A 25,769-nucleotide genomic window follows, 5' to 3' on the forward strand; every position below is an offset into this window, starting at 1 on the left:
AATTATTTTTACTGACTTCTTTATTAAAGGCCCAGCACACCCCAACAGATGTTAAATTGTCCAGTTTAAAGGTGGGCAAAATTATGCAGGGATGTACATGAAGTCACCGAATTCTTCAAACTAATTAAAAGGATTGTTGTATTTTGTATCCAACCCTATCAAGTGTAACTAAGTTAACAAGAGAGTCAGGGCGGATGTCAATCGTACACAGTCTGCACACCCAAACACACCTGAGAAGAGGTCTTATCGGCCAGAATAAGTGAAATCACCTGTGTGAGTGTACCATAGGTGAGCAGGGCCATTAAAACAATGTGAGTGTGTTTGGTTTAACTATGAACGGATACACCAGCTGCTCTTCTGTTTTATTTCTGACAAAGTAGATGTACAAGGAGTGTTTGCTGTAGCATTAAACCACACTTGCTGCTACCACCAGTGACCATGTGTGTCAACAAATCAACCAGGGCTGAAATCTGAAGGATTACAACTTTACTTCTTAACAAGCCTTAAAAACTTCACCAACAATATTGAGTTGTAGCAACTGTAGCTAATGAATTATTAACAGGAAGTTTAATTAACAAAAGATGGTTTCCTTAAGTAAGAAACACCACTGTATCATTTTGATGTCTGGAAAGATACAGTAGAGTGGATTGTTTGACAACACTTTGACGCTCAGCTATCCATAATCATTGTGTAGAAATGTCAAGTATAGAATAGGTACTAAAGTAATATATAGTGATCACGTTTACAGTGATCAACCCCTTACATGGATCAAAAAGCTCAGGACAGCATCATTCATATACAAATGCTGTTTAAATTATTTGTTTATAGTAATCAAGAATCCTGCTTACAGTGTTCATTTTGGGTCTTTCATACATAACATATGGTAATTCTATTTTTTTTAACTTTACTCCCATGATACACATATGATTAGCACTTAGCGGCTGCGGCACCATTATTGCCCTGCGGTAACCTGTCTGCTTCTGGCTGGCTATCTGAGGTTGGTGCTGCATGCACTTTGAAATCATGACAGGAAAAAGAGTCATTTTCTCTCAATGAAAAACATAGTTACCTTGAAACTGCCAAAACCAAGCCAAGGAGATGCAGCAGTGAAACTGCAGCGAGATGCAGAATCGAAACAAGTGTTTGAAACAGCTGCACTGTATTTTGAAACCAACAATAAAATTCAGTATAATAGCGAAGCTGTCCATTTCATTACTTTATATTCATGTAATGAATTAGATGGTAACCTGCATCAGAAATAAAGAAAAATAAAAATAAAATTGGTTATACTAATCTTCCACTTATACTGATGAATTTGACCTGGACAGATGTGATCACCATAAGCAGTTTCCATCGTATCTCTGAGCTAATACAATTTTTCTGTTTAGAACACAAGTCAACAAGAAGCAATGTATCATTGCATCCATTTTGTTTTCATGTATAGTATAATTCATTATACCTTATGTGGTTTAATATTAAGGAGACAACCATCACAGGACTGAAATTGGACACAATTTCACAATATTGGTCAGAAAAAAATGCTAATAAATATTTTCCTCAATTGATTGAGGCTCACTGGTGAATATCTTCAGCAGCCAGCTGTAGTGTTTGAGGTGTGTGAATGGGTGTTTTCCTACTTTCCACGAAGCCACTGGTCTACACTCTTTTCACTTGAAAATCAACTTTCAGAAATGTTAAACTAGCCCTTTTGCACTCATGTGTCACTCTCTTGTCTGCTCTGATTGCTGTTATATTATCACTCCATGATAATCATATTCATGCAAATTCATTCAAAACTTGTGCAAAGCATTAGCACAATGATGATGTAACTGCGATAACAAACAGGGAAGGTCTTATCTGCAAATGTAATAATCAAAATAATAATAATAAAACATGTCAATGTCTCAGTCAGTGTGTTTGTGCATGTATGTGTGTGTGTGTGTGTGTGTGTGTGTGTGTGTGAGACACTCACCAACCACCATGATGTTGAACTCAAAGCCAGCCTTCATGGTCTTGCGCCTCATCTGGTCCAGCACTGCCTCGATGCCTACGTAACCAAACAGGTCGCTGCCCTGGATGAAGCTCACCTGGAGGCCTGGCACAGACTGGCACACCTCCATCTTCACATCTGTCTCCAGCTGCATCTCTTTCTTCATCTCTTCTTCCTCCATTCCTTTCTCCATCCCTTTCTCCTCCATCTCTGTATGAACCTCAACACAGTTCACCTCTTTTTCTTTCGTGGAATTTGGGGTATCAGTGCTGGCTGGTTGTCCTTCGCTCTTGCTCTCTTCTTCTTGCTCTTCTCCCATGATGCCTCTCTCTTTCTCCTCTCTCTCCTCCATCGGGGTGAGCAGGTCCGTGTCCAGCTCTCCAGCAGTTTCTGTGGGTGAAGAAAGAGATGCAGATCAGAGGCTTACTGTGAATTGATTTGGCTTTCTGGAAGTTTGTGTTTATATTTTTGGACTGAAGCGGCTGATAGCTGACATTCTGCAGTGGCAATCAATGTTTTCAATTTAACAGTTGAAAAATAAACTTGTCAGTGCTCTATGGTGGACAAATGATGTCTGAATGAAGAAATTGTTTCAAACTCCAGTATGTTTATTCTGTACACAATCAGAAATGTGCTAACAAAGATCAGGTGTAGTGGCTGTGCATCCTGTCATCACAGTGAGGTTGCCACGTCAAAGTCATGGTGCCTTTACAGGGACCAAAACCAAACCTGTGCTCACCGATTATATCTGGAAACCTGCAATATAATGGGAACTCTGCACTGAAGCACTGTGAGGATGGATAAACTGTTGTTCATCAAGACATTGTTCTAGCACATTTTATGCAATTCAAAAACTGTCATTTTTACATTTCTGTTTGTGTGCAGACAAAACAAACAAGTTACAGTGTGTTAATAAGTAAATGGACTGTACTTGTATAGTGCCTTTCTAGTCTTCTGACCACTTGAAGCGCTTTTACACTACGAATCACATTCACCCATTCACACACTGAATGGGTACAGGGGCTACCATGCAACCTGCCCATCAGAGGAAATCTAATCATTCACACAATTTGTATCTCTCAAGTATCTCGACACATTGACATACGTCCTGGAGAAACAAGGAATCGAACCGCCAATCTTCCGATTAGTGGATGACCCACTCTACCTCCTGAGCCACAGCCGCCCCAGTGAGGTGAGTGTGACGTGTTTGTCACTTTCGACAGAGCCAGGCTAGCTGTTCCCCTCTGCTTCCAGTCTTTATGTTAAGCTAGGCTAACCACGTTCAAACTCCAGCTCTATACTGAACACACACACACAAGACTGATATTGATCTTCTCATCTCACTCTCAGAAAGACAGCAAATGAGTGTCAAACACTACACAATTTCATGTTATAAACTCTACTATACATGGTGCAGAGATTTTCTTTTTAAACATGTGGTCATGTGCAGCCTTATATGGTGCACATGATAAAATGTAATTAGTTAAATGTAGACATTTCTATGAACAAATTTTCACATGTGTATACACAAATGAATTAGTAGTATTATAATTAGTATATAGTATAGTATATAGTATATTAGTATAAAACTATAGCTGGTTTCCAACGCTAACACAAGCATGTTCACACAAACACACACACACACTTTCCAAGACTTAACTGCCCACTGGAGTTTTTCTCTTCTCTTGTGTGTTTGTGTGTGTGTGTGTGTGTGTGTAGTCTGATCAGTACTGTAAGAGGATTGGATGACATTGACAATCCCCCTGAGAACTTGAAGCTGTGTGTGTGTGTGTGTGTGTGTGTGTGTGTGTGTGTGTGTGTGTGTGTGTGTGTGTGTGTGTGCGCGCACTCCCAAATACTCTTAAATACAAGTATGACATAGTCGTCTGAAGCCAGCATGACTTAAGCATGTTTGTGTGTATATGTGTGTACGTGTGTTTGTGTGCATGACTCAACAAGATTGATTTTATTAGGCCTTACTCTCACAACTTACTTTCACAACACACACACACACACACACACACACACACACACACACAGGTGGTTAGTTAGTGTTAGTCCACATAATTTAATCAGCTATAAATATCCAACCGTACAACCATTGGAACAGAACTAATCCTCATGAGTCAGGACAGAGAAGGGCAGGGTGAGGGACACAGACAAGTCTAGGTTTTTAAGCATCATTAAACCTTATACTCTACTAAAGCATCAATTGTTTTACTTTTAAAAAGAGAATGAATAATAATAATAAGATGAACAAAGCACAGGTGGAGTTTTTGTTGAATGGATTATGAGTTTTAACACATCCTAAAATCATCCAACAGATTCTGGAACTATCTCTTTGTAGCTGTTTTTCACTATGAGACTCAATCATGCTTGCATATATGTTAGTTGGTAGAGTGTTATGGATGGCGATTTGGATTTTAAGGTGTCATGTGCATTGGACACTGGATACATAATCTCACAGGGAGGATTTTAAGGCTAAATTGCAGTTAACAGTTAATATGTCTTCTGAGTATGTCTTCTGTGGCTCTGGAGGAGCTTTGTCAAATCATGAGAAAATAACCCTGATGATGTCATAGCAATGTCATCAGGGTTATCTCAGCTTGGTCAACACATTTCTAACAGAAAACCTGTGTTACAAACTGAAGGCATGGAGTTTCAAATACATTACGTTTACCAGGCAGGGGGGATTGAACAAAGAGATGCAGTTGGTTGCATTATGGGAAATGTAGGATCCAGTGTTTTTGGCGCTTGGCTCATTCTAGAAACTAAAAGTCAGAATAGCTCTGCCTCTGCTATATTCATTTCGACCATTCTTTTAAAAAAATCTGTCGCTTGTGTGTCTGCCATCTTTATAGCAATAGCAAATCACTGGAGTACCCCTTTAAATGCCCATGTATCATACACTTTGAGACATAATACCTGGACAGAACAATGACGTTTTGGCAGATATGGCTTTTTTATCAGTGCCTTGATGATATCTCATAAAGGTATGTGTCATCAGCTACATTTTATTGCAGTTGATACTGCAATAAAAATAAATATTTAAAAAATAAATATTTAAAATGCACTGAGAAAATACAATTTACACATTGCAGTAATATTCTAGATGAATAATATGTTTATCTAATATAAATAGACAAGTTTGAATAATTGTTTCCGATTATAGCTTAGTTTTACTCATTTCCTATTTTTTTGTGTCTCATTTTTTTGTGATGTACTTTTAATGAAATGTGTGTTGTTAAACAAAATGTCATTGAAAATCATCATATCATGAAAAATGTAACATAATATTTTGGGCATATCTTTGGCTAATGTGATGGAATTTGATTAGCAGCTGGCACAATATGTAACTGTAGAGACATGGAGACGAAAGTAGGATGAATAAAGAGGAGACAAAGTAACCAGTGGATACACACTCAAACTCCCACAGAGTGTGTGAGGAAAAGCAAACAGTGTATCGGGAGATAGATAGAAACTCAGGCAGCATTTACTCAGGGAGGCAAAAAAAAAAAAAAAAAGCAGACAAGAAAAGAAGGGAGAGAGAAGGAGAGGTATGATATGCAATAAAGGTCCACAGTTATGTATGTAACACATCTGCTGCCATTGGTATAATCAATAATACATTTCATGTTTCAGCTTGTTGTTTTATAAATTGTATTTGTTTAAAAAAGATTAAATAAGAGAGAGTGGACACATTTTCTTATTCACTCTGATGGAGCAAGTTTCTCCTCAGATTTGTGTCAGCAGCTGGAAGTAAATACTGTTTGTTTGGAGGTTGATGGTTCTCAGTGGCGAACTGAAACTTCACAGGTAACCTTCCGTTAAACAGTGACATCATGATGTTTATGTTATCAGCAGCTAAGATGGCTGGTAGAGGGACAACCCACACAGATCATTATTGGCAGGACTGCAACAGTGACAGTAGCCAGCCCTACAAATGCATCTGTCCCTGACTGACTGACTGAGTGATGAAGTTACATCACTGGTTGGCCGAAGATAAGTATCCCAGAATGCATTTTGCACCAGCCGGCAGCAACGGTGCAGATTAAGCTGTTGTAATTTTCGTTGTAGGACTATTAATATGTAACTTTATTAAGTTAATATTTTTTTCAGGCCAGAAAGTAACCATTTACATTCCCAATATGTGGTCAGTTTATCCAAATAATGGCTGTTTGGAAATTTGCTGCAACGTTTTTGGAGATGTGAAGGGGCTGCTGGCTGGGTGAGACTGGATGTTGTGATCAATACAGTCATGTGATGCAGTTACATGATAATGTAACTGTACACTTTGAAACTTCTGACGGGAAAAAGAGTCATTTTCTCTCAATGAAAAACGTAGTTTCCATGACGCTTATGACAAACTGCTAAAAATGAGCCAACGCGATGCAGCAGCGAAACAAGCATTTGAAACAGCTGTACTGTATTTAGAAACAGTCAATATAATTCAGTAAATACCGAAGTTGTCAGTTTCATTACCTTATATTCATGTAATAAATATACAAATGTCAATTGGACTGTAATCTGCATGAGAAATAAGGAAAAAGAAAAAAAATCTGTTATAATAATCGTCCACTTGTAGTGATCTATTTGACCTGAACAGACGTGATCACTATAATTGGTTTCCTTTGTACTAGGTTTTGACCTAGTTTTGTTTATACTTAGCTCCACTTTTTCAATCTGGTTTAGCTTTACACATTAAAGTGGAGATTGAAGTCCTATTCCATGTTGTCCTTGCTGTTTCTTTTACCATTCTGCAAACTGCAATGATCCAATGTCCTCAGAAGTATCAACAGTGAAAGTTTGAAAGTTTTTGATCCTGATAGGACTATGCTGACAAAAAGCAAAATCCATGTCCCATACAGCACGGTTACAGAGGGGGGAAGTGTTGTTTACTTCACAATACAACATGTTCTATCCTGTACTCTTCACTAACTAAACAATATGATGACAAAGATCAGATAATGACAAAGAGTCAGTTTACCCACAGGACCAGCAGCAACAGCCTCACCCACTGTGTTCTTTAGAGGTGCTAATGCTCTCATGAATATCTAAATATCAACTTGGGGAGTTAAGAGAGGGGGAGGCCATCAGCCATCACAGTGTTGAAACATTTGGGCTGTGAGAATGATTGTTAACAATTACTGTAATGATTACATTTGCCAAATGGTGCAAGGGCACAGTGGTGCAGTATATCCTCTGGCATCATGGGATCAGTTGATCAAGTGGAAAGCAGTGTGATATTGATTAAAACTTTCACTGCTGGTTATAATAGTAATGTCTTATACCCATTAAGACAATACTCCGACTCTGATAGAGAAATGGTCCCTATTCAAAAACATGATTTAAAGGTCTTACTGACATGGTTTAAAAACAATCAGGAGTGAGGCGTAACATGGAAGATACTCTGTTCCACCCATTACATCACATCATTCTGTTTCTGTCTGAATACTGCTTTGGTCAGACTGCCTGCTATGGCATGCCCAAGCCAAACTGAACTCTGCCATGGGTGAGATGAAATGAATTGTACAAATGGGTATAACAGTGCACTCTTTCAGCCAGCCTCTCCTCAAAGACATTCAGGTGCTAGACTTTGTTGTACACACGAAAAATGACCAAAGTAGTTGGGTGATCAAAGAAAAAAAGAGATCCTGTAAAATTATCCTAAAATGCCCATCCCAGGCATACCCACAGTAAACTGAGAGCTGTTCATGAACCATTTGGAGTGCATGCATGGTTTTGGTCTCTTGTGAAAAGTAACACGCTGACGTTTTTCCCTCAACAGTCACAGTCATTGTAAGAGCTGGCATTGAGTAACAGAAGTTTGAACACACGGAAGTAGAAGGTTTTTATTTCCACCTGAATATTTTCATGCAAACAGATTCTGATGACCTATAGCTATGGGACTTATTAGCTGGGAAACACAATGGGACCACAGCATGGAGGCTTACTTAGTCCAAGTTCAAATTTAATAACATTATCCACTGAAAATGAATATTTTAAACATGTTTTTGTAAGGGTATGTCTAGGCGTTTTCCAAAAAAGGCCATTTAGAGACTCCAAATGACCCTTGCTTCAGAGTAACTGAAGCATAAACAAATTATAGTGCTTTGTTTCCTTCTTGAAACTAACTCAGTGCATATAAAAGAGTCAAAACAAGAAACACACAGCCAACTATTTGACCTCTTCCACTCCCCGAGGACGGCGGCCTCTGCAGGCAACATTACTGTCTTTCAGAGGCTGTAGCAGGCTCAAACCTACAGTGAAGATACTGGTGTCATATGAAACTAAGCGACCTAAGGAATCCATTGGTACCAACCATGCCATGCCAGCTTGTCGGGAAGGGGGCTTAATAATGCTCCAAAGTTAGGCTAAATTTTGGCAAGGGAAAAACTGGCACGACCATTTTCAAAAGGGTCCCTTGACCTCTCACCTCAAGACATCTGAATGAAAATGGGTTCTGTGGATACCCACGAGTCTCCCCTTTACCGTCATGCCCATTTTATGCTAATCCCATGCAGTTTTTTGCATGCAGTATACATGTTATTTGCGCCTATTCTACAATGGTGTATTTGAATATTTCTGCATACTGGGGTCCTAAACAGTCTTAGAATTGCATAAATTTGGTATGACTGGAAAGCTGAGACCAATTGTATTCATGTGTGATGATGTCAGTCCCCATAGTAGCCATTTCACTGTAGTGAGACCATTTTTTGAAACTTGCCCTCACTGTATAAAATGATCTATTGTGACCTCTAACATAATCACAGTCTCACTGAACTTTACAACCACAAACTAGAGACCAAGGGCATTCAGAGAATTTATGGCTTTCCTTGGTATATTGACAATAAGGGGGTTTCTGAAGTATTTCCAGAACAGATGTGCTCACCACCTTGTCACCGAAAAATCCAATTCTTACAACAATCTCCAAATTTCAAAAGTTGTTTGATACCAAATCACAGCATGAATTTTTCTATGGTGTTCCCCAAGGTCTTGGTGTCTTCATGTGGTATTTTGGAGTGATTTTTGACCATTTTTTTTATCAATTATCTAATAGTCAAAAACGGCTAAATTTTGCGTCAAATCTGTGTAACAAATGGTATCAACCCAAAAATTGCTGCAACAACTTATGAGACATAACTGACTATGGGAATACCCATCATATACTTCCATCATTATGTTCTAAGCCTTTCTACACTCTAAACTTTCAAAATTTGAATAGGCACCTAACCAAAAGACAATGTTCATTAGAGATTTGTTACTAGAAAAACTTGACACACAGGTGCTGAACTGCATCTCAAATTAAGCTACAGCCACCTAAATGGGAAGAATCTTGGGGTCCTTTTTGACAACATCTGGACTCAACTTAACCTTATTTGTATGTATTTGTAGATTGGGTCCCTTTTTTTTTCTTTTAAATTTTGCGGGGCTGAAACTGATAGTCACTTGTGGATGATATGTGTTGTTTTGTGCTTTTGTGTCCTCGATATGTGGCCAGGATGAAATTTTCTTACTTTACTTGTATTGCCCATGTAACAAGACCATTTTTGTCAGAGTTTTATCGATCGGTAGAGTACTATGAGACTTCATAGGTGAGTTGCCCCAATTCTGTAATTGTTTGTTTTTTGGTGGTCTGACAGAGGCGAGTGCTGAAGTGTGCGTTAATGTCAGATTGTCTCCCAGGAAGGAAGTTACACAAATCATCATATGTGGCAAAGAACTTGAGTTTCAGATGCTGTCAGATAATTCAACAGGCACTTTGTTTGAAGCAGGCTGAGGGCTTTATTCAGACTCTCAACCATGACATGCCCAAGCCAAACCTGGCTCACTCAAGTCTTGTCAATGACATCTTATGGGTAAACCCACACTACCGCAACTCATTTCCCCCAAGGCATTTAAGTCCTGTTTAGCTTGACCTGACCCTCAGCATGAACTTCTGACACATGATGAGTCATGATTAGCAATAGCATATGTGTAGTTCCAAGGGGTGGAGCATTTGACTAAAATCCTAAAGAGACTAGAGTTTGGGATGAGGATTAAGTCTGAAGTAGACAAGATCAGACCTTGTCTGAACAGCTAGTACTAAGCTGACAGAAGTTCACAATGATTTGTTTTGCAGAGAACCTGCTAAGGTATGAAGCATGGATTTACATGTCTATAAGAATTGAGGGCCATGGCTTAGAGTGAAGTTCCCTGCTTCATCTGAACTCAAGCTGCACAAGTACATAACAGTCCAGTATCTTTATAACCAACTGTTACAGTTCATAAGTGTATGTTGTCAAAGGGTCTGTCCTCTGACAACAGACTTCCTCTTGCACATGAGTAGGAAGGAACCACACGCGCACACGCACTTTCCCATTTTAAGGGTTGCACAAGACAAACTGTCATCGTGTTTAGTGCTGACTTGAAAAAGTTTACAGTTAGCTATTACACATCTTGAGTCCTCCCAGCACAGATGACAGTTGACTGGACATTTTCAGAGATAATCATAATAATCCCTATAATGATCAGTGGAGAATATTGGCTTATAATTAGGTGCATCAAACACAATCAACGCCCACCATCGGCTCAGACTTTTGCAGTGATGATAACATGTGACTTGCAGAAATATAGTGTACAGTAAACTTTCTCAAAGTGTGACTACTTTGACCCAGACAAAGAAGAAACCAGATGGCTGATTTTATCTCTTAAGAGAAATGGGGTTGTTGAACTATTTCTCTTTGGGAAAGCAGTAGCTTGACAGTTAATTCTAATTTATTTCAATCTACAGTAGGTCTCATTTTTGTGCTTTTGGTTATTGTTTCTTTAAGCTTTGATTCTATTGTACTCCCCAAATTAATTGCTGAGATCTGGGAACACGATGACCTCACTACAACTTAGTTAGATGAGGCAACAAACACGAGCAGTGAGGCCTTTTTACAGGTTGTAAACAACCCAGATCCAGATGATCTAAACCACTTTATTTGGTGAGGAAAACTGAAAGTGAGCACACCTGAACAGATGTTCATTATCCCATTGCGCAGGAAAACTGCACATAACAACAGTAAGTAGGATTTTTCCTTTACTTGTCTTAAATTGAAGTTTACTGAATATCATTGGCTTCTGGACTGTTGGTCAAAGTGTTAATTTTGTCAGCTATTTTTTTTATTTAGTCTTAGTCCTGTGTCAAATGTCCTTGTTACTTTTTATTATATTTAGTCAACCTCATTCTGTTTTTTTCTTTATTGGTCAAGTTTTAGTTGACTATCAGTTGGCCATTTTAGTCTTAAAAGAAGAATCAAAACTATTTTAGAATAGTTTTAGTCAATGAAAACTGTTGACATTTTAGTCTTTGTTAGCCATCAGATTATACTGAACATTTCAGTCAATCTAGTTCAGCCAAAACCATCATCTTTTGTCATTTTAGTCAAACTTATTTCACATAAGATTTTATCTTATTATCTGATGAAAAACACAGGTTGAAAGATTAAGAATGCAGCTTTGCAGAAAGTGTCTGGTCTGATGCTATCAATTTAAGGAATACATCCAGACATGGAACATGTTCTGATTTACATATTTATTTTGAACATCATTCAACAAATGGGGCCCAATACTCTTTTTCAAACTATTATAAAACAATAAGACTTGTAAAGGCAATAAAATATTTTGAAACCAATTTTTTTGTTTGCCCAAAGTACAAACTTACCTTTCTGTTCTGAACAATGGAAACAGGAGTAGATAGCTTCATAAAATTGAAAAGAATACTGTCCACACACCAAGTGCAATCTGCTTGCATTAAATAAATAAATCTGAGCTTGATGTTTGCCCCATGGACTTAATAATGACATAAGGTTAACAAAATTGCTGTCTAGCAAGCTAGTTCACATGCATCAATATTAAAGGTTAAAGGCAAGGTTTGCTAGAATAACAACCATGATAAGGAAAGGTAACGTTATACACTGCTATTTTAATATATACAGCTCCTCCTCCATTTTGTGCATGTAACTACAGTCATTGGGCCTCATTCACAAACAGTGTATATGCACTACTCTGTGCTTAAACCGTGCATACTAACATTTTAAGCACAAGTCCGGGATTAATTAATATGTTCTTACCTGACTTTGTTCTTACTCTGCGAACAAATTTAGAACTGCCTAAGATCATGCATACGCACAAATAATAAACGTCCCATGGTCTTAAAAAATGATATAGTCAATATTTATTCAATGCAAACAGTATAATATAACCACAATTATTTCAAAAATGATTGGGCCTAAATATACAACATTTAAAAGTGTGAAATTGCTAATAATACACTATTTATTAATTAATAAACTTAATAGCTAAGACGTTGTAATCCATAAATAATCATTATAAATGTAATGAAATTATTAATATATTAAAATTGCCCTGTTCCCACTTTTATATGACACTAGCTTACTGTATATATCCCGAATTTCCATATTGGAATGTGCAGCATCAGATGTGGCTGTGATATATGCAGCTGGTTTACCAGCAGCCTGTTCAGTGTCCTCACAGTCTGACAGTTCAGTAGTGGTACAGGGAGGGATGCTCTGCTTTCACTACATCACAGCCTCTTGTGCACAGAGATGAAACACCATGTGCACCCGGTGCTCCAGTCGAGATTTATTTAGATCAGTTCAGATCTACATATTTACCAACTTTTTATTTTGTTACAGACGTACTTTGTGGTAGTGGTGGAACAGGTATGCAGGCTGTATACAGGATTCACAATCAGGCTGCACATGGTTGTTCCAGTGACATGTTTACCAGCCAAACCTGCCTTTTCTGGCTTCTACTTCTGAAACTATTGTTTGCTAGCAGCAAAGTTTTTCTATATTTTTACCATCACAGCCCTCTTTGTAATGAGAGACAGCTCTCTCCACTAGTGCACCGCTCCAACAGAGCTTTCCTTATATAGAGAAATGGGGGTGTGGTAATATGCACACACCTGTCAATTTAGAATGATTCTGATTCACTAACATGAGCATGGTGGTAAGAACAAAACTGGCCAATGTGCACGTGTCATGATTCCAACGGTAATTTTGTGTGCACACTTATTTTGTGCGCAAAGTAAGAACATTTCTACGCACATATTAGTGAATGAGACCCATTGTTTATTGAGCGCTGAGTGCTTCCAAACATGGGTGACCTACACTCAACACTGCACCTGGACGCCTTCACTGTAGACACACAGACGGAGCACTTGCTAGTGCTGCTCTGCTAACATGCTCCATCTCCTCTTTTTTGTCAATGAAAATAAGAGATTTTGGCAAAGTTTTTATTTTTTTTAAACTATATTTTCATCAACAGTATTACATGTTGATAAAGTCACAGTGCTTAATGATGTCTCGTCATCGTCTTGTCTTAGTCATGGAAAAAAAGGTAGTTGACGAATATATGTAGTCATAGTTTTCAATAACAAAAATTAACATTAGGTCGAACAAAACAAGACATTTGATGATATCACTTTAGGCTCTAGGAAGTTGTGATGTGCATCTTTTAAAACTTTTTCTGATGTTTTGACTAAACAATTACTTGATTAATCAAGAAAAACATCTGCAAATTAATCAATAATGAAAATAAATTGTTAACAACAAGATAACTGTTTCTACTATATACTATGTTAAGGGAAAATATCTTAATAAAGAACCTTCCGCTTGATAGATAGTACAGAAATTAAAGAAAAAAAGCTTAATATTTATACAATATATATTGTACAGTAACAGTACATTTGGAACATGTTACAAAGAGTTGGATATGGATAAGTGTGTGAGGCATATAAAAGGAAATGTGCTTGTATTCATACAGATACTACAGGGTTCAGATTGCCCATATGTGTTTTAAAACCTGTCAACAGACCATAAGTTATAGCAATTACTGAGTCTTAAAAGCCACAGTGCACCTCACTTTCAAACAACTTTAAGAATCCGTTTGATTCAACAGTTGGTAAGAATTCAGCCAAGGCCTAACAACCCCCTCCCCACCTCTCAACCCCCATTCTGACCGCCAAAGTGGACCAGTCCTGTCAGCTTTCATTGTTAGCTCAGGAGACTGAGCGTATCCCACTGATCCACGGGGGATGCAAGAAACAAAAAGAATATTCCTACCTTCTCTCATTCACAAAACCCACTTGTGTGACACCCTCGTTGGCAGTAAAAGGCTCTCTGAAAACACCAAGGTGGAAGAGCTCTCTCTGGTGTTTTTAACTTCTGTTTCTGCAAAGTTTGTCCGCCGCAACAGTGATGGTCCTGCACTCTCTTTCAGTATCTTTCCCTCTCTGACCGCCTCTCTCCCTTTCTCTCTCTCTCTGGTTCTCCCTGATGTCAGCAGGAGTGTGAGGAGTGGAGAGAGGGTGAGAGACCAAAAGAGAGACATGAAGAGAGAGCGAGAGAGAGAGAGAGAGAGGGAGGGGGTGTTGGTGGCTAAAAGCAGCACCAAGATCCATTCACATGCAAATGGACCAAGGAGCTTCCACTAATCCCTGAGAGGAGAAGGACTACGCCTCCCCTTCGCCTCCTCCTTCTTCCCCCTCTCCTCCGTCAGAATCATTTACCCTGCAGTGGCTGAGCTGTCAGTCAGTGTGGATGGAGGTGCAGGGCTGCAGCCAACACACTAGTGGCTCTGTAACTGACCTATAAAAGCAGTTAAAGAGACTTGCTGTTTTCACTCCCTACATTTAATGCTTCTTCTCTCTCTTTATCACTTCCTCTTCAAAATTTTGTTTGTGACTCTCAAACATTTTCAGTTTTGATTTGGTCGGTAAAATATCTCTGTCTCCTCTTACTATCAAGCTCAGAGTATAAAAATGTTAATAAGTTCATCTGGGTGTACAGTTGATGATTCGAGGACATTTTCCCCTGGGTTACCACTCTCAGGCTACATGCAGGCTGTCCTAACCATGTGTCTGGTGGAGAATGTTGGGGCTATTTGCAGGCAGAAAAGAGGAACCGCAGACACTACTCAGGGCTGAAAAAATGATTGCAACCTCTTCTGCATGCTTACCCACGATAAATCGATTTCAATCTATCTTTGAATTAACATATTACATGTGTAAGTGTAACCAAAATTGAACATCAACCAAATATAAAGCAGTATGGGACAGTAATTTTTGTTAGATGACCATAATAATGGAAATCACAATAACCTATTTCATCACAATTTCTTATTCCTAAATTGATACGTAATTGCATCTATACACTGCTGCAACAGAGATGTTTTGTTCACTTGGAGTTGTTCAGTATGCAAATGTAGCTTCCTGTTCAGTCAACAGCCTGTTCAGTCAGTCAGCACTGTGAAAGTAGGTTCAAGAAAGTGAACGATTTAGCTCCTGCTGATCCTGCGGCTAACAGCCAGTTAACATTAATCCTATAACTGCAATGCAAATAAATGAACAAAAACTACAATATGTTACTTGTGATCCCTTCAGCAAGTTCTGGAGTTTCTTAGGATGCTTTCAGCCTTCTCACTGTCGGAGGTTCAATCATTGTTTTTGGGAAACATTTCTTAGGCTTTAAGAAGATTCATAAGTTGGATTGATTTTACAATCATTTTAGCCTTGAATGCTTTTGGGAAATGCACCCTGATCACTCTCACACATGTGGTAGTGACAACATCGAGAAAGACATTATGGTCAGGTCATGTGACATGGTTTCTGCACTTGCAGAGAGAGACAGTTGGCTTTGGTATGGATGGCCCCTGAGCAGCACTTACGCACCACTGATGTGTGGTTTTTGGTGTGAAGTTGGGGTTACTTTAATCTTGAACAATTATTTTTGAGTGTGATGTATTCTGATAGAAAGAAAACAGATGGACATGTCTCTTTAGACACAGGAAGGCACAGTGACAGAGAGAAATCTGAAAGTGACAAGTAAGAGAAGTAAAATAGGGAAGTGTGAAATGAAAACAATTTCCGTTATTTTCACATCAACTGCTGCAAAACTATAGTCACCATCACACTCATAAAACATCTCATTTCCAATAAGTCTGGTGAGCTGTAAAAAACAAGAGGACAAATGTTTCTACCTCATTCACCCACACTCACTGATTCATATTTCCAGCTAATTACCTCACTGCTCTGCAACAAACTGATCTGTCACATCTCACCTGATTACTCATCACTAGGCATTAGTGACTACAGGTTCTCACGTTCCCATCATGTACGGTAACTGTGGTCTAACTTAAGAAGCAACATAATACCATTGTACATCATACATCATACCAATCATTAGCTGTCACTGATGTGTTACAGTACAAACTGACAGTCTGACACGCAGTAATTCCATACATTTCTCTCCGTGTTATGACTGAACACAGCTCAAAAAATGATGCTGAGACACACTGAATTGGATTAATATCACAGGGGCATGAAATATTTACCCTGTTCCTCTGTAATTAAACTCATTCTTAAAAGCTGCACAGGAGTTGGTCCTGTATTCTGCCATGTGTCCTGAATCACTAGTTTAATTTAATATCATCAAAATATTATTAGTATTATTGCAGCATTTACCAATAATTAAGCAGGCAGTTGCAAACTGCTCAAATAGCACTTTCTGATTGCCTATTGCATGCTGTTGTGTCATGTTTGAATCCTTCACATTGCAGATATTGCACAACTTTTTGGTCATTAGCAAATTCTACAGAAACCAAGACTCTTAAGATGATATATCATTGTACATTTTTTTTTTTTTTAGAAGATCTCACTTCTGCCATGTTCTTCAGAAACTAAATATGTTGATTGTGACCTTGACCTTGGGAACATGCTGTGATAAAAATTCTAAACTCAAGGTTCACTTGCGCACATAGCTGTCCCCAAAGCCTTCAGCAGGTGCTGAAGAAGGCTGTGGGATATGGTCAAAAGCTTTGGGAAAGTAAACTTTGAGTTTTAGAATCTTTATCACAGTATAAATACTGTATATTAAGTTTTTTATAATTTCATCCAATTTGCTAACATCATGTACACAGTGTTCTGTTGTAAACCCACTTTGAACAGAGTCTTTCTCTGGCAAGAAGGTTAATGTGGAAATCCTCACCAACACAATTTAACACGGATCAGGATCATTTTAAACTCAAGTTGAAACAGTTTGTCAACGTGATCAGTCATGTAGTCATAAATGATCACTTTTTTATTCTATCACTGCATTGTTCTGTAGGCGCTTTCCTGTTCACTGGTGTGTATTTGTATGTAGGGATGAGTAACTAAACTAAAAACTAGCTCAGGCTATAAATGCTGTGTATGTGGCACTGGTCCATGCTACGTACCTAAAAACCATTAATATTATTAAAAACATTCACAACATATTTACCCTCCCTTGACATGTTTAAAAATATGTTAAAATCAGTTTTTACAGGACAATGTTATTGCTTTTAACAAGTGCCATTATTTGCCATGAATGTCTTTAGCTCCTGACCACTGTATGTTTTGTTTTGGTATGTTTTTTATGATGTTATTTGTCCTCATATGTACGTTTATATGAAATCTTTTTATTTTTTTCTGCTGCCACCTTTTGGACTCACTTGCAGAAGAGATATTTTATCTCAATGGGACCTTTCTGGTTAAATAAAGGATAAAGAAATAAAAAATAAAACATTAAATAATAAGCATACACAACCACAGATTGACCATTTTAGCAGCCCAGCTGAGTTTCCGGGGTTGCTCTTCTCTTTTTTTAAATGAATGTTGGCGTTAACAAGCTACCATCTGTCAAGTGGTAGTCGTAGGAGTAGATTGAGGCTTTTTGTCCATATTCTCTATCTTCTGCCAACAGTTTGACCATGTTTGGCCATGTTTTCAGATCTTGTGTAATTAGTTGCTATGGACGGCTAACCCCTTACATCTTACAAAGTTAAACTCAGTTTTATAATAGAATAATACAAATGAAATAAAATAGAATAATGAGAGTAACCAAAGCATTCAGCACATCCCCTACACCCCCCCACTCCCCCACCATCACAAACACACACCATTACCCAGCATTACCATGAAACCACAATTAAGACAAATTAATGCATACAGTAAATACCTCCTTAGCTGAACAATATTTGACATGTCAAAATATTTATTTTACAGTAAAAGCATTAAAAAGTAATAAAAATAAAAGCTCTTATTACATATGCATTACTCTAACTTCTCATAACGTTCTGTTAACACTACAGCTGAAAGATCAATATAGTGTATCCTGCCAGATGCCAACATGCTCACAGCTGACAAGCACGCAAACTAGTTTTCACATGTTCAGATCTGAAGTGCCAACCCAGAAACACTTTCATCTCAGAGCAACAAGTGCCAGACCAGCAGCGTAAAGCAGCACATAAAAAGAACATGGTTAATGTAATAGAGACGAGTGTGGTCAAGTTAAAAAACAGTTTAGAAGGGCTGACAACAGGAAGGAAAGAGTGGTTCTTTACCTGGTGTGGAGACAAAGCAGTCAGCAGTGACACACATATACAACTGGGCAGGATGTCATATCACTGCCTGTGTGTGTCTGCAGGGGCGTGGCACTGTGTATAAGTGTGTGTGTCAGAGAATGACACATTTCCTGGCCTCTGGGGAAATCTGTTTCCTGGTTAGATCTTCTGCAAGCTGTACAACTCTGTCTCATACATACTGTTTGATATACGTACTCCAATGACAATATTACCTAATATTATTATTGTATGACAGTTATAAGCTCACTTTGTGACACTGTGGCCATTCAGAGGCTGCAAATAACTAGCAGTGGGAAGAAAATCCAAATTCAGTTAAATTCAACAAATGAATACCAATAAAACCTCTTCATCTTCTTCCCCTTTTCCTTCAGAATAGATTATCTGACCACCTGGGAGCAACACTCTCCTTTTAGGTCTGGTTTGATCTCCACCAACTCCTAAGAAAAATATTAGTCTCTTCAGCTTCTAAATGCTTAACTATAGTTTCTAACTCTGTCTACTGTTTGGTGCTGAGCAGGTAGTGTACAGTGAGTTTATCAGAGCTTTTTCACTGAAAACAGCTGCTGCTGGAAACCAGCTTGATGAGAAGAGAGTATGTAGACTGGAAAACCAAAACAGAGAGCTAAAAGAGGCTCAAAAACTCAGTAGAGCTGAGGGGATTTGCAGTTAGTTACAATTTTTTGCGGGTGACACCTTTAACATTAACATATAATGATGATCCATTCGATCCGCTGTTGACAGAAAAACATTGATCAGTGCAGCTTTAAAGTTTGAATCCTCCAGACTTCAATCCTGGTTGATTTGGCGACACCTGTGGTTACTGGTTATATCTGCAGAACCTAGAGTTCCATTCCAGAGTTTATTGACTGCTGGGGGCAGCAAACATCCATTGAGCATCTACTCTGTCAGAAATGTAACAGAAGAAGAACAGCTGGTGTATTTGTTTTCAGAGCAGCCAAACAAACTGCTGGCAGAGAGGATTCATTGTATCTGAGAAGACTACACAAGACAGTGAACTATGTTTTTCCACAAAGTAATACTGATGATCCAATGTTGTCTTCTGCATGATATGAAATGTGAGCATGCACTGGCCTTCATCTCCTGCATCATCTCCTGTATCCCTTCTGGATAAACCATGACCTGAATGACTGAGAATCTTCACAGACATATTGTTATAAATTAATTACCGCACACACACTGAATGCTTGCTAAAAAAAATGACAGCCATTAATAATATCAAAAATGGGGTTTGAAATAATGAAAATCTTGATAACTTCAATCTCATTTTCAAACAAATCATGTATTGGGGAAATCTGATTATTGCCCACATTTATAAATGCTTCCATCAAAGTATTAGCTTGATCTTGTTATCAACAGTAATCTGATTGTAGTGTGTGTGCTTTTTAGACACTAACTATGTAGCTCCAGCAGCAGCTCCATACAGACACTTAATGTGAGACTGTAACTTTTGCTGAGCAGTGGCCATGGTGGCCACAATTAAGTTATAATTGTCAATGCTAAAACATAGTGTAATAGTAACAGTAGAGATCAGCAAATCATTGAATTCACTCAGTAATGTCAGTTACACATCGATGTAAACTTTGCTAATTAGTTAAAATTAGCCACCACAAGCTGCTGGTAATACCAGACAAGAACCCTTTCGAGGCAAATCCTCTGACATACTGTATGTTTTGTTTTTTTTGTGCTTATGAATTCATTTCAGTTGTAAGAAGAAAATGGTGTTATTCCTTCTTTTGAACTTTACATAGTCTTGCTTTAATATTCTTTCCATGTTGAAAATGTTGTAATCTGGTGGAACGTTCATTTAAATGAAGCAGTGCAAAGCCAGTTATTGGTATTTTGGTGGAAATTGGGGCTTTGAGAATAGATGTCTCAGAACTACGTCTGTTTCCGGTTCAATGATTTTATCTACAAGAGCAAAGTTAATACCTGCAGCAAATGTGCAGCAATAACAGAATAATGCTTAAAATATAATTAACCATTTTAATGAAACATTCTCCAACCCAAAGATGCATTTAAATCAGCATGTGATTAAAGCAGGAACATCAGTAAATCAGTATGCATTGATCTATAAAGTAATATGACTGATTCTCACAGTATCTGTTGTCCACAGCTACTTAAACTGTGTGAGAAGTTTCTTCAGTTTGTTAAATTCCTGCAGCCTCTGACTTGAGAAGTACCACTGTGTTTATATTTGTCGTTTCTAATGTGTGATGGACTTTTTGTCAGTTATGTTTCTCCATGTCTCTTTGACTTTCTTTCCCCAGTGCTGCCTCTGCTGCAGTGATGAATATAAACACATGTCCAGTGTTAAGCCTGTTGGGCCTTTTTCTTCCCATAAATGACATAGAGTTGACTTAAGGCTCTCTCTGCTGGCTAACTGAACACTGAGAGGTGACAACATTCCTAAATCACCCACATTATACGATTCCCAGACACCTCACATTCCCATCCCACTCCTTCATCCCACACCAGATACAGTATGCAGCTGCTCCATTAACTTCCCATGGATGATCACATGACATGTCCAATACTTACTGAAAATTCTGTGTAAAAATGTAGATACCAAGAGAACATATCATATAATTTAACACTTAAACCATTTCTTTCCTCTCATAATCTGTCCCCAACATGCTGTTGGATAAATATGGAATATAAATATGGAAAAAGACTATGTACCATTAGATTCAATTCATGTTTGACTAAGTTTAATAATAACCTGCTGTACTTGCTGACATATTTTATTAAATAAACTTTTTCTAATCATGTTGCACCACAATATAGAAATATAGATGAGAAATCTTTTGTTGTAGTACTGTATTGTGCCACTAGGTAGTGCTTCTTTCTGTTTGGTGAGATGGATTGCATATGTGTGCAACAGTCTCCAGGCTCTCCTGTGTAGAGCTTCAATGACTCTTTTTGTTAGTTTTCAATAATACTGAATAATTGCAGAGTCCTAACACACACACACACACACACACACACACACACACACACACACACACACACACACACACACACACAGGTTTGCTGACACTCACAGACAGGTTAGTAGAAGAATGTGAAGTGTGTGCATCCACTGATGATCTTTCTATTCTCTCCATTTATCCATCCAGACCAGTTTTCCTGGGTCTGGATGGATCCTGGGAAAGTCCCATAACTCAAACTTCACGTTGGGTGAAGTTGCCAGATTAGATTATAAAACTTAATTCACATGCTAAACTTCAATTCAACCTGGCATCCAAAAAATGACTCACTTTCAGGAGAAACATAAAAAAACAAAGTTTTCAGCTGTGTCATGTGCTCACTGTCAACAACTCAGTGTGTGTGAGGAACAAGCGGTAGAACACATGCATACTGTTCATTTCTATGTTCAATCCTATGATCCTTTCCTTCCTCTGCCAAAGAGCTTCTCTTCACTGTCTGTCCTGTTAGTTAGCGGGATATTTACATTGGTTTTGGATGTGGATAGTACTACTAGGTGTCTATTCATAAAGCATGTTGCATTTTCACTTTTTAATTCTAAACAGCAAGGCATTTGGTCTAACAAATATCCGTGCTTACTGTATGCTTTTAAGCTATTAGAACATTTTTTCATCCTACTACTAGGATGTTTGCCTAGTGTTCCCAGATGTTTTCATCCTACTGTTACATGATGAATTCAGCCATCACTCAGTGGTCATGAGTCTGACTCTACTGAAATGATTTCATAGTTCTTTCCTGTATAAATCCCTCATTTTCTGAAAACATATTATAGCAGAGGTGAAATAAAGACTGCCTCCACTAACACAGGCAAGCTCAATCCCCTGTACTAAAAACTCCCCAGGTTCTGAACACATGGTTTTCTTATCACTGTTTGCATTTTGAGGAAGATTTAAATCCAGATGCAAATTAAAAACTTTTCACATTTTCTGTCTAGTGTAGGAAGATTAGTATCAACAGGACTTCAGTGCTTCCCCCGAGTGGTGAAAAAGTATACCTGCACAATCTCTCTCTGTCCAACACACACACACACACACACACACACACGATGAGTAGAGAAACGTCAGCGATCGCAGCTGAGATAGTGCATATTCTGTGTGTTATCTAAATGATCTGTAAACTCTCTGTGGAGCAGAACTAAACACACATATCATCAATGACAACATCAGCCCACTCATTCAAAATGTTCTCACTGGGTTTCACTATATACTTATCTTCTTTGAAACAACATGGTATAAAATGAGAATGTGTTAATGACATGAAACTCTAAAGATTTTTCTTTCACTTTAGTCCTTCTCCCTGATCTCTTCTCAGCAGCAGGGTCATTAAAACCTGATGTACATTGAAATAATAATAATAATTTATACTGCTATACTATTTATATAGCACTTATCAAAAACAAGTTACAAAGTGCTTTACAAAGACATAAAAACAAGTGAAATTCCCATATAAATATTAAATAAAAGTAGAATTGATACAGTAATGATAAGTGAGGTATGAATTACTAAAACATAGAGTAAAAGCAAAAAGAATAACTGATTCAAGAGAAAGCAATTCTAAAAAAGTGTGTTTTTAAGAGAGGAAATAGAGGTAGCCTGCCTGATCTCCTCCAGCCAACCCCAGACATGCTTTACAAGTAATCACTAAAATCTTACAATCAATCCTGAACCATACAGGTAACCAGTGTAGGGATGCTGAAATAGGTGTTATCTTTTGTGAGTAGTCTTGCTACAGCATTTTGAACTAGTTGAAGTTTGGGCAGGTTGTATTGGCTGAGACAGGAATACAGTGAGTTACAGTAGTCTAAGCAGGATGTATTCCTGCTTCTGTTTTGTTTGGTGGTATATTTTCATCTTACATGCGCCACCAGTGGCAGAATATAAAAATGATGAAGTCAGTCAGACTGTCCATGCAACACTGAAATATATCTTGACAACTACTGGTCATACTTCTCATAATTAGATAAAAGATCTCTAACGTTGTGGTTTGCACTGTGTTTCAGCAAAGCATCTCTCACTCCCAGTCAGTCAGCCCCCATTTTCGTGAAATATCTGGCCTGGGTCCTTCACATAGAAATAAGTCCACAGATTATTGTTACAGACAACCGAGAAAGTCGGAGAAGGTCTCAATTTTTATGTTACATTACCACCCGTTCATTCATTGGCAATAAAAAATGATTCATACATGTAAATTGCTTAACAATTCTACATATAGAACCTTTGAGGGATAGGTAAACAACTTTTCAATATGGTTCAACAGTCAGGTGTCCATATGAACAGTGAAAGAGGTTTTCCTCGCTGTAATCATTCCTCCTGTTCATACATACAAAAGATCTCCTTCAAATGTGCTTCAATGTAAGTGATGGAGGCCAAAATCCACAGTGTGTCCACACAGTCATTTTGTGCAAAAATGCATTTAAAAGTAGATGTGAAGCTTATATGAGGCTTCAGCAGTCTGAGTTAGTCATATCAAGTGGATATCTGACACATTCACAGTCTTTTTAGCATCAAATATCCTCTTTGTGTTTCCTCAGACAGTGTTTCCCTGTTGAGCTGTGGTGGAAGTATAGTAACAAAAAGAGGAACTTTGGCACTAAAAAGACTGTAACATTGAAAGATATCTGCTTGATTTGACTCATTTGGACGCTGAAGCTTCATATTAGCTTCAAATAAACTTTTAAATACATTTTTGCACAGAAGGAGGACTGTGGATTTTGTCCTCCATCACTTCCATTGTAAGTGCATCATGAAGGGATCTTCTAATGGTCAGTATGAACAGGAGGAATGATTACAGCAAGACAAACATGTTTCAATGTTCATTTGGGCTCCTGACTATAAGACAAACTTGAAAAATTGATCAACCTTTGACCAACACTTTTTGGAGGGTCACTAGTGTGGATGTACTAAACAGTAGATGGAGTATACAGTATATTACAGTCAATTCGTTCATATGAAAGCTGGTGTCAATAATATATGCACATTATTATCTGTCTCTGTCCTTGGGGATGAATGGGATAATTCAGGCAGTAATTTTTATTGTGTGTTTAATAGCAATAATGGATGTGTATTATGGATGTATTATGAAAACTGGATACCAGACTCCAAGGTTGGCTACAGTTGCTCACCCAGTGCATACACCAAAATAATGTCCCACTGCACATGTGCATTAGTTTGTTTCTTCCTGAACCTATCCTGTCCCACAGACTTCAGAATGTGATGACATTTTGCACATAAAATCTATTTTCTTTCACATTCTTTTATTCACAGATTTACTTGTGATATAAAGAAAAATGAAGAAGCCAAGTGCTTACTCAGTTGCATATGCAGTTAGTCCAGGAAACCTTAAAGTACCAGGTATAATAATCCATTTTTCACTGTTTCCACCCTGACAAAGATTCTGTGACTGTGTGCCCGACTAAATAAAGGCTTTTAATATTACTTATATCCCTGCTCTGCCTGAAGAAAATGTTGTTTTCTATCACTTGTGATATAACTTGTGATAATGTGATATTTTCTGCAGTTGTAGTGACATGTTGAGGCAATGACTGATGCATGTATCATGTTTCCTTTAATGGGATAATTTGTGGCTCAAGATTCTCTCTTCTCTGGCTTGTTCTGTGTCACATCAAATTATTTTTTGGCATTCAAACCATGCTGATTATGCCTAATTTTCTGACACTTGTCTATGCAAGTATTCACAACAAATATGTGTAAGACAGAGAGTCTCCGGTGTTCACTGTAGTGTAATTTGCAACTAAAGCCAACACATGAACAGTTTCTTATTTCTAGACATAGTGACCACAGTCACATTATGTCAAGACTGGAGACAGGCCGGGAATTTAAAACATATATTCGTACCTGAATATCACATACCTGCTTATTCCTACTCACTGTCACAAGGATGCTGAAGCGTATCCCAGCATGCTTTAGGCAACTTGAAGAAATACACTCACAAGTCTGCCACAGGGATAAACCAAGCGTGCATTGTGTGGACATGTTGCAATAGAGGCTACAGTCAAAATTGCAGGTCATGTGACCATATCAAGACCAAACATCTATCTGAACTAAGATGAACATTTCCAGAGCTTCCTACACAAATTATTATTTAAATAGATTACAGTGTAAAAAAAGGGGAAACATATCAAAACCTCCATTCAAATGTCCAAATGCAGCATAATCTTCTTATAAACCTCTCCACTATTCATCCATATGTTCAGTGTGCTCCAAAAGATGAGTGACTTCAGTAAGAAATCACTAAATATACAATGAGCAGCCTGACACATTTCCATGTTTTGAGATTTTATGCCATGAATCTACAATCACAGCTGCTGTCCTCTGCAAAGGAG

At 38.0% G+C, this 25,769-nt stretch overlaps 1 protein-coding gene across 3 annotated transcripts in view; it reads right to left on the minus strand.

Annotated features, from left to right (window-relative positions):
• septin12 (septin 12) overlaps positions 1–25,769 on the minus strand; it is an 89,064-nt gene that overhangs the window by 25,217 nt on the left and 38,078 nt on the right. Inside the window, exons 1-2 of one of the 3 annotated variants that reach the window (XM_067571413.1) lie at positions 18,401–18,495; positions 1,973–2,380 (exon numbers count right to left, since the gene is read on the minus strand). In XM_067571413.1, the coding sequence (XP_067427514.1) occupies positions 1,973–2,380; positions 18,401–18,437 (445 nt within the window). In that variant the 5' untranslated portion in view covers positions 18,438–18,495. Of the gene's footprint in view, positions 1–1,972; positions 2,381–14,103; positions 14,439–18,400; positions 18,496–25,769 lie in introns of those variants that run through there. The other 2 variants (XM_067571414.1, XM_067571412.1) reach the window with 2 other exon arrangements.

This window comes from Thunnus thynnus, chromosome 17 (assembly GCF_963924715.1).
Source record: "Thunnus thynnus chromosome 17, fThuThy2.1, whole genome shotgun sequence".
Lineage (NCBI taxonomy): Eukaryota > Metazoa > Chordata > Actinopteri > Scombriformes > Scombridae > Thunnus > Thunnus thynnus.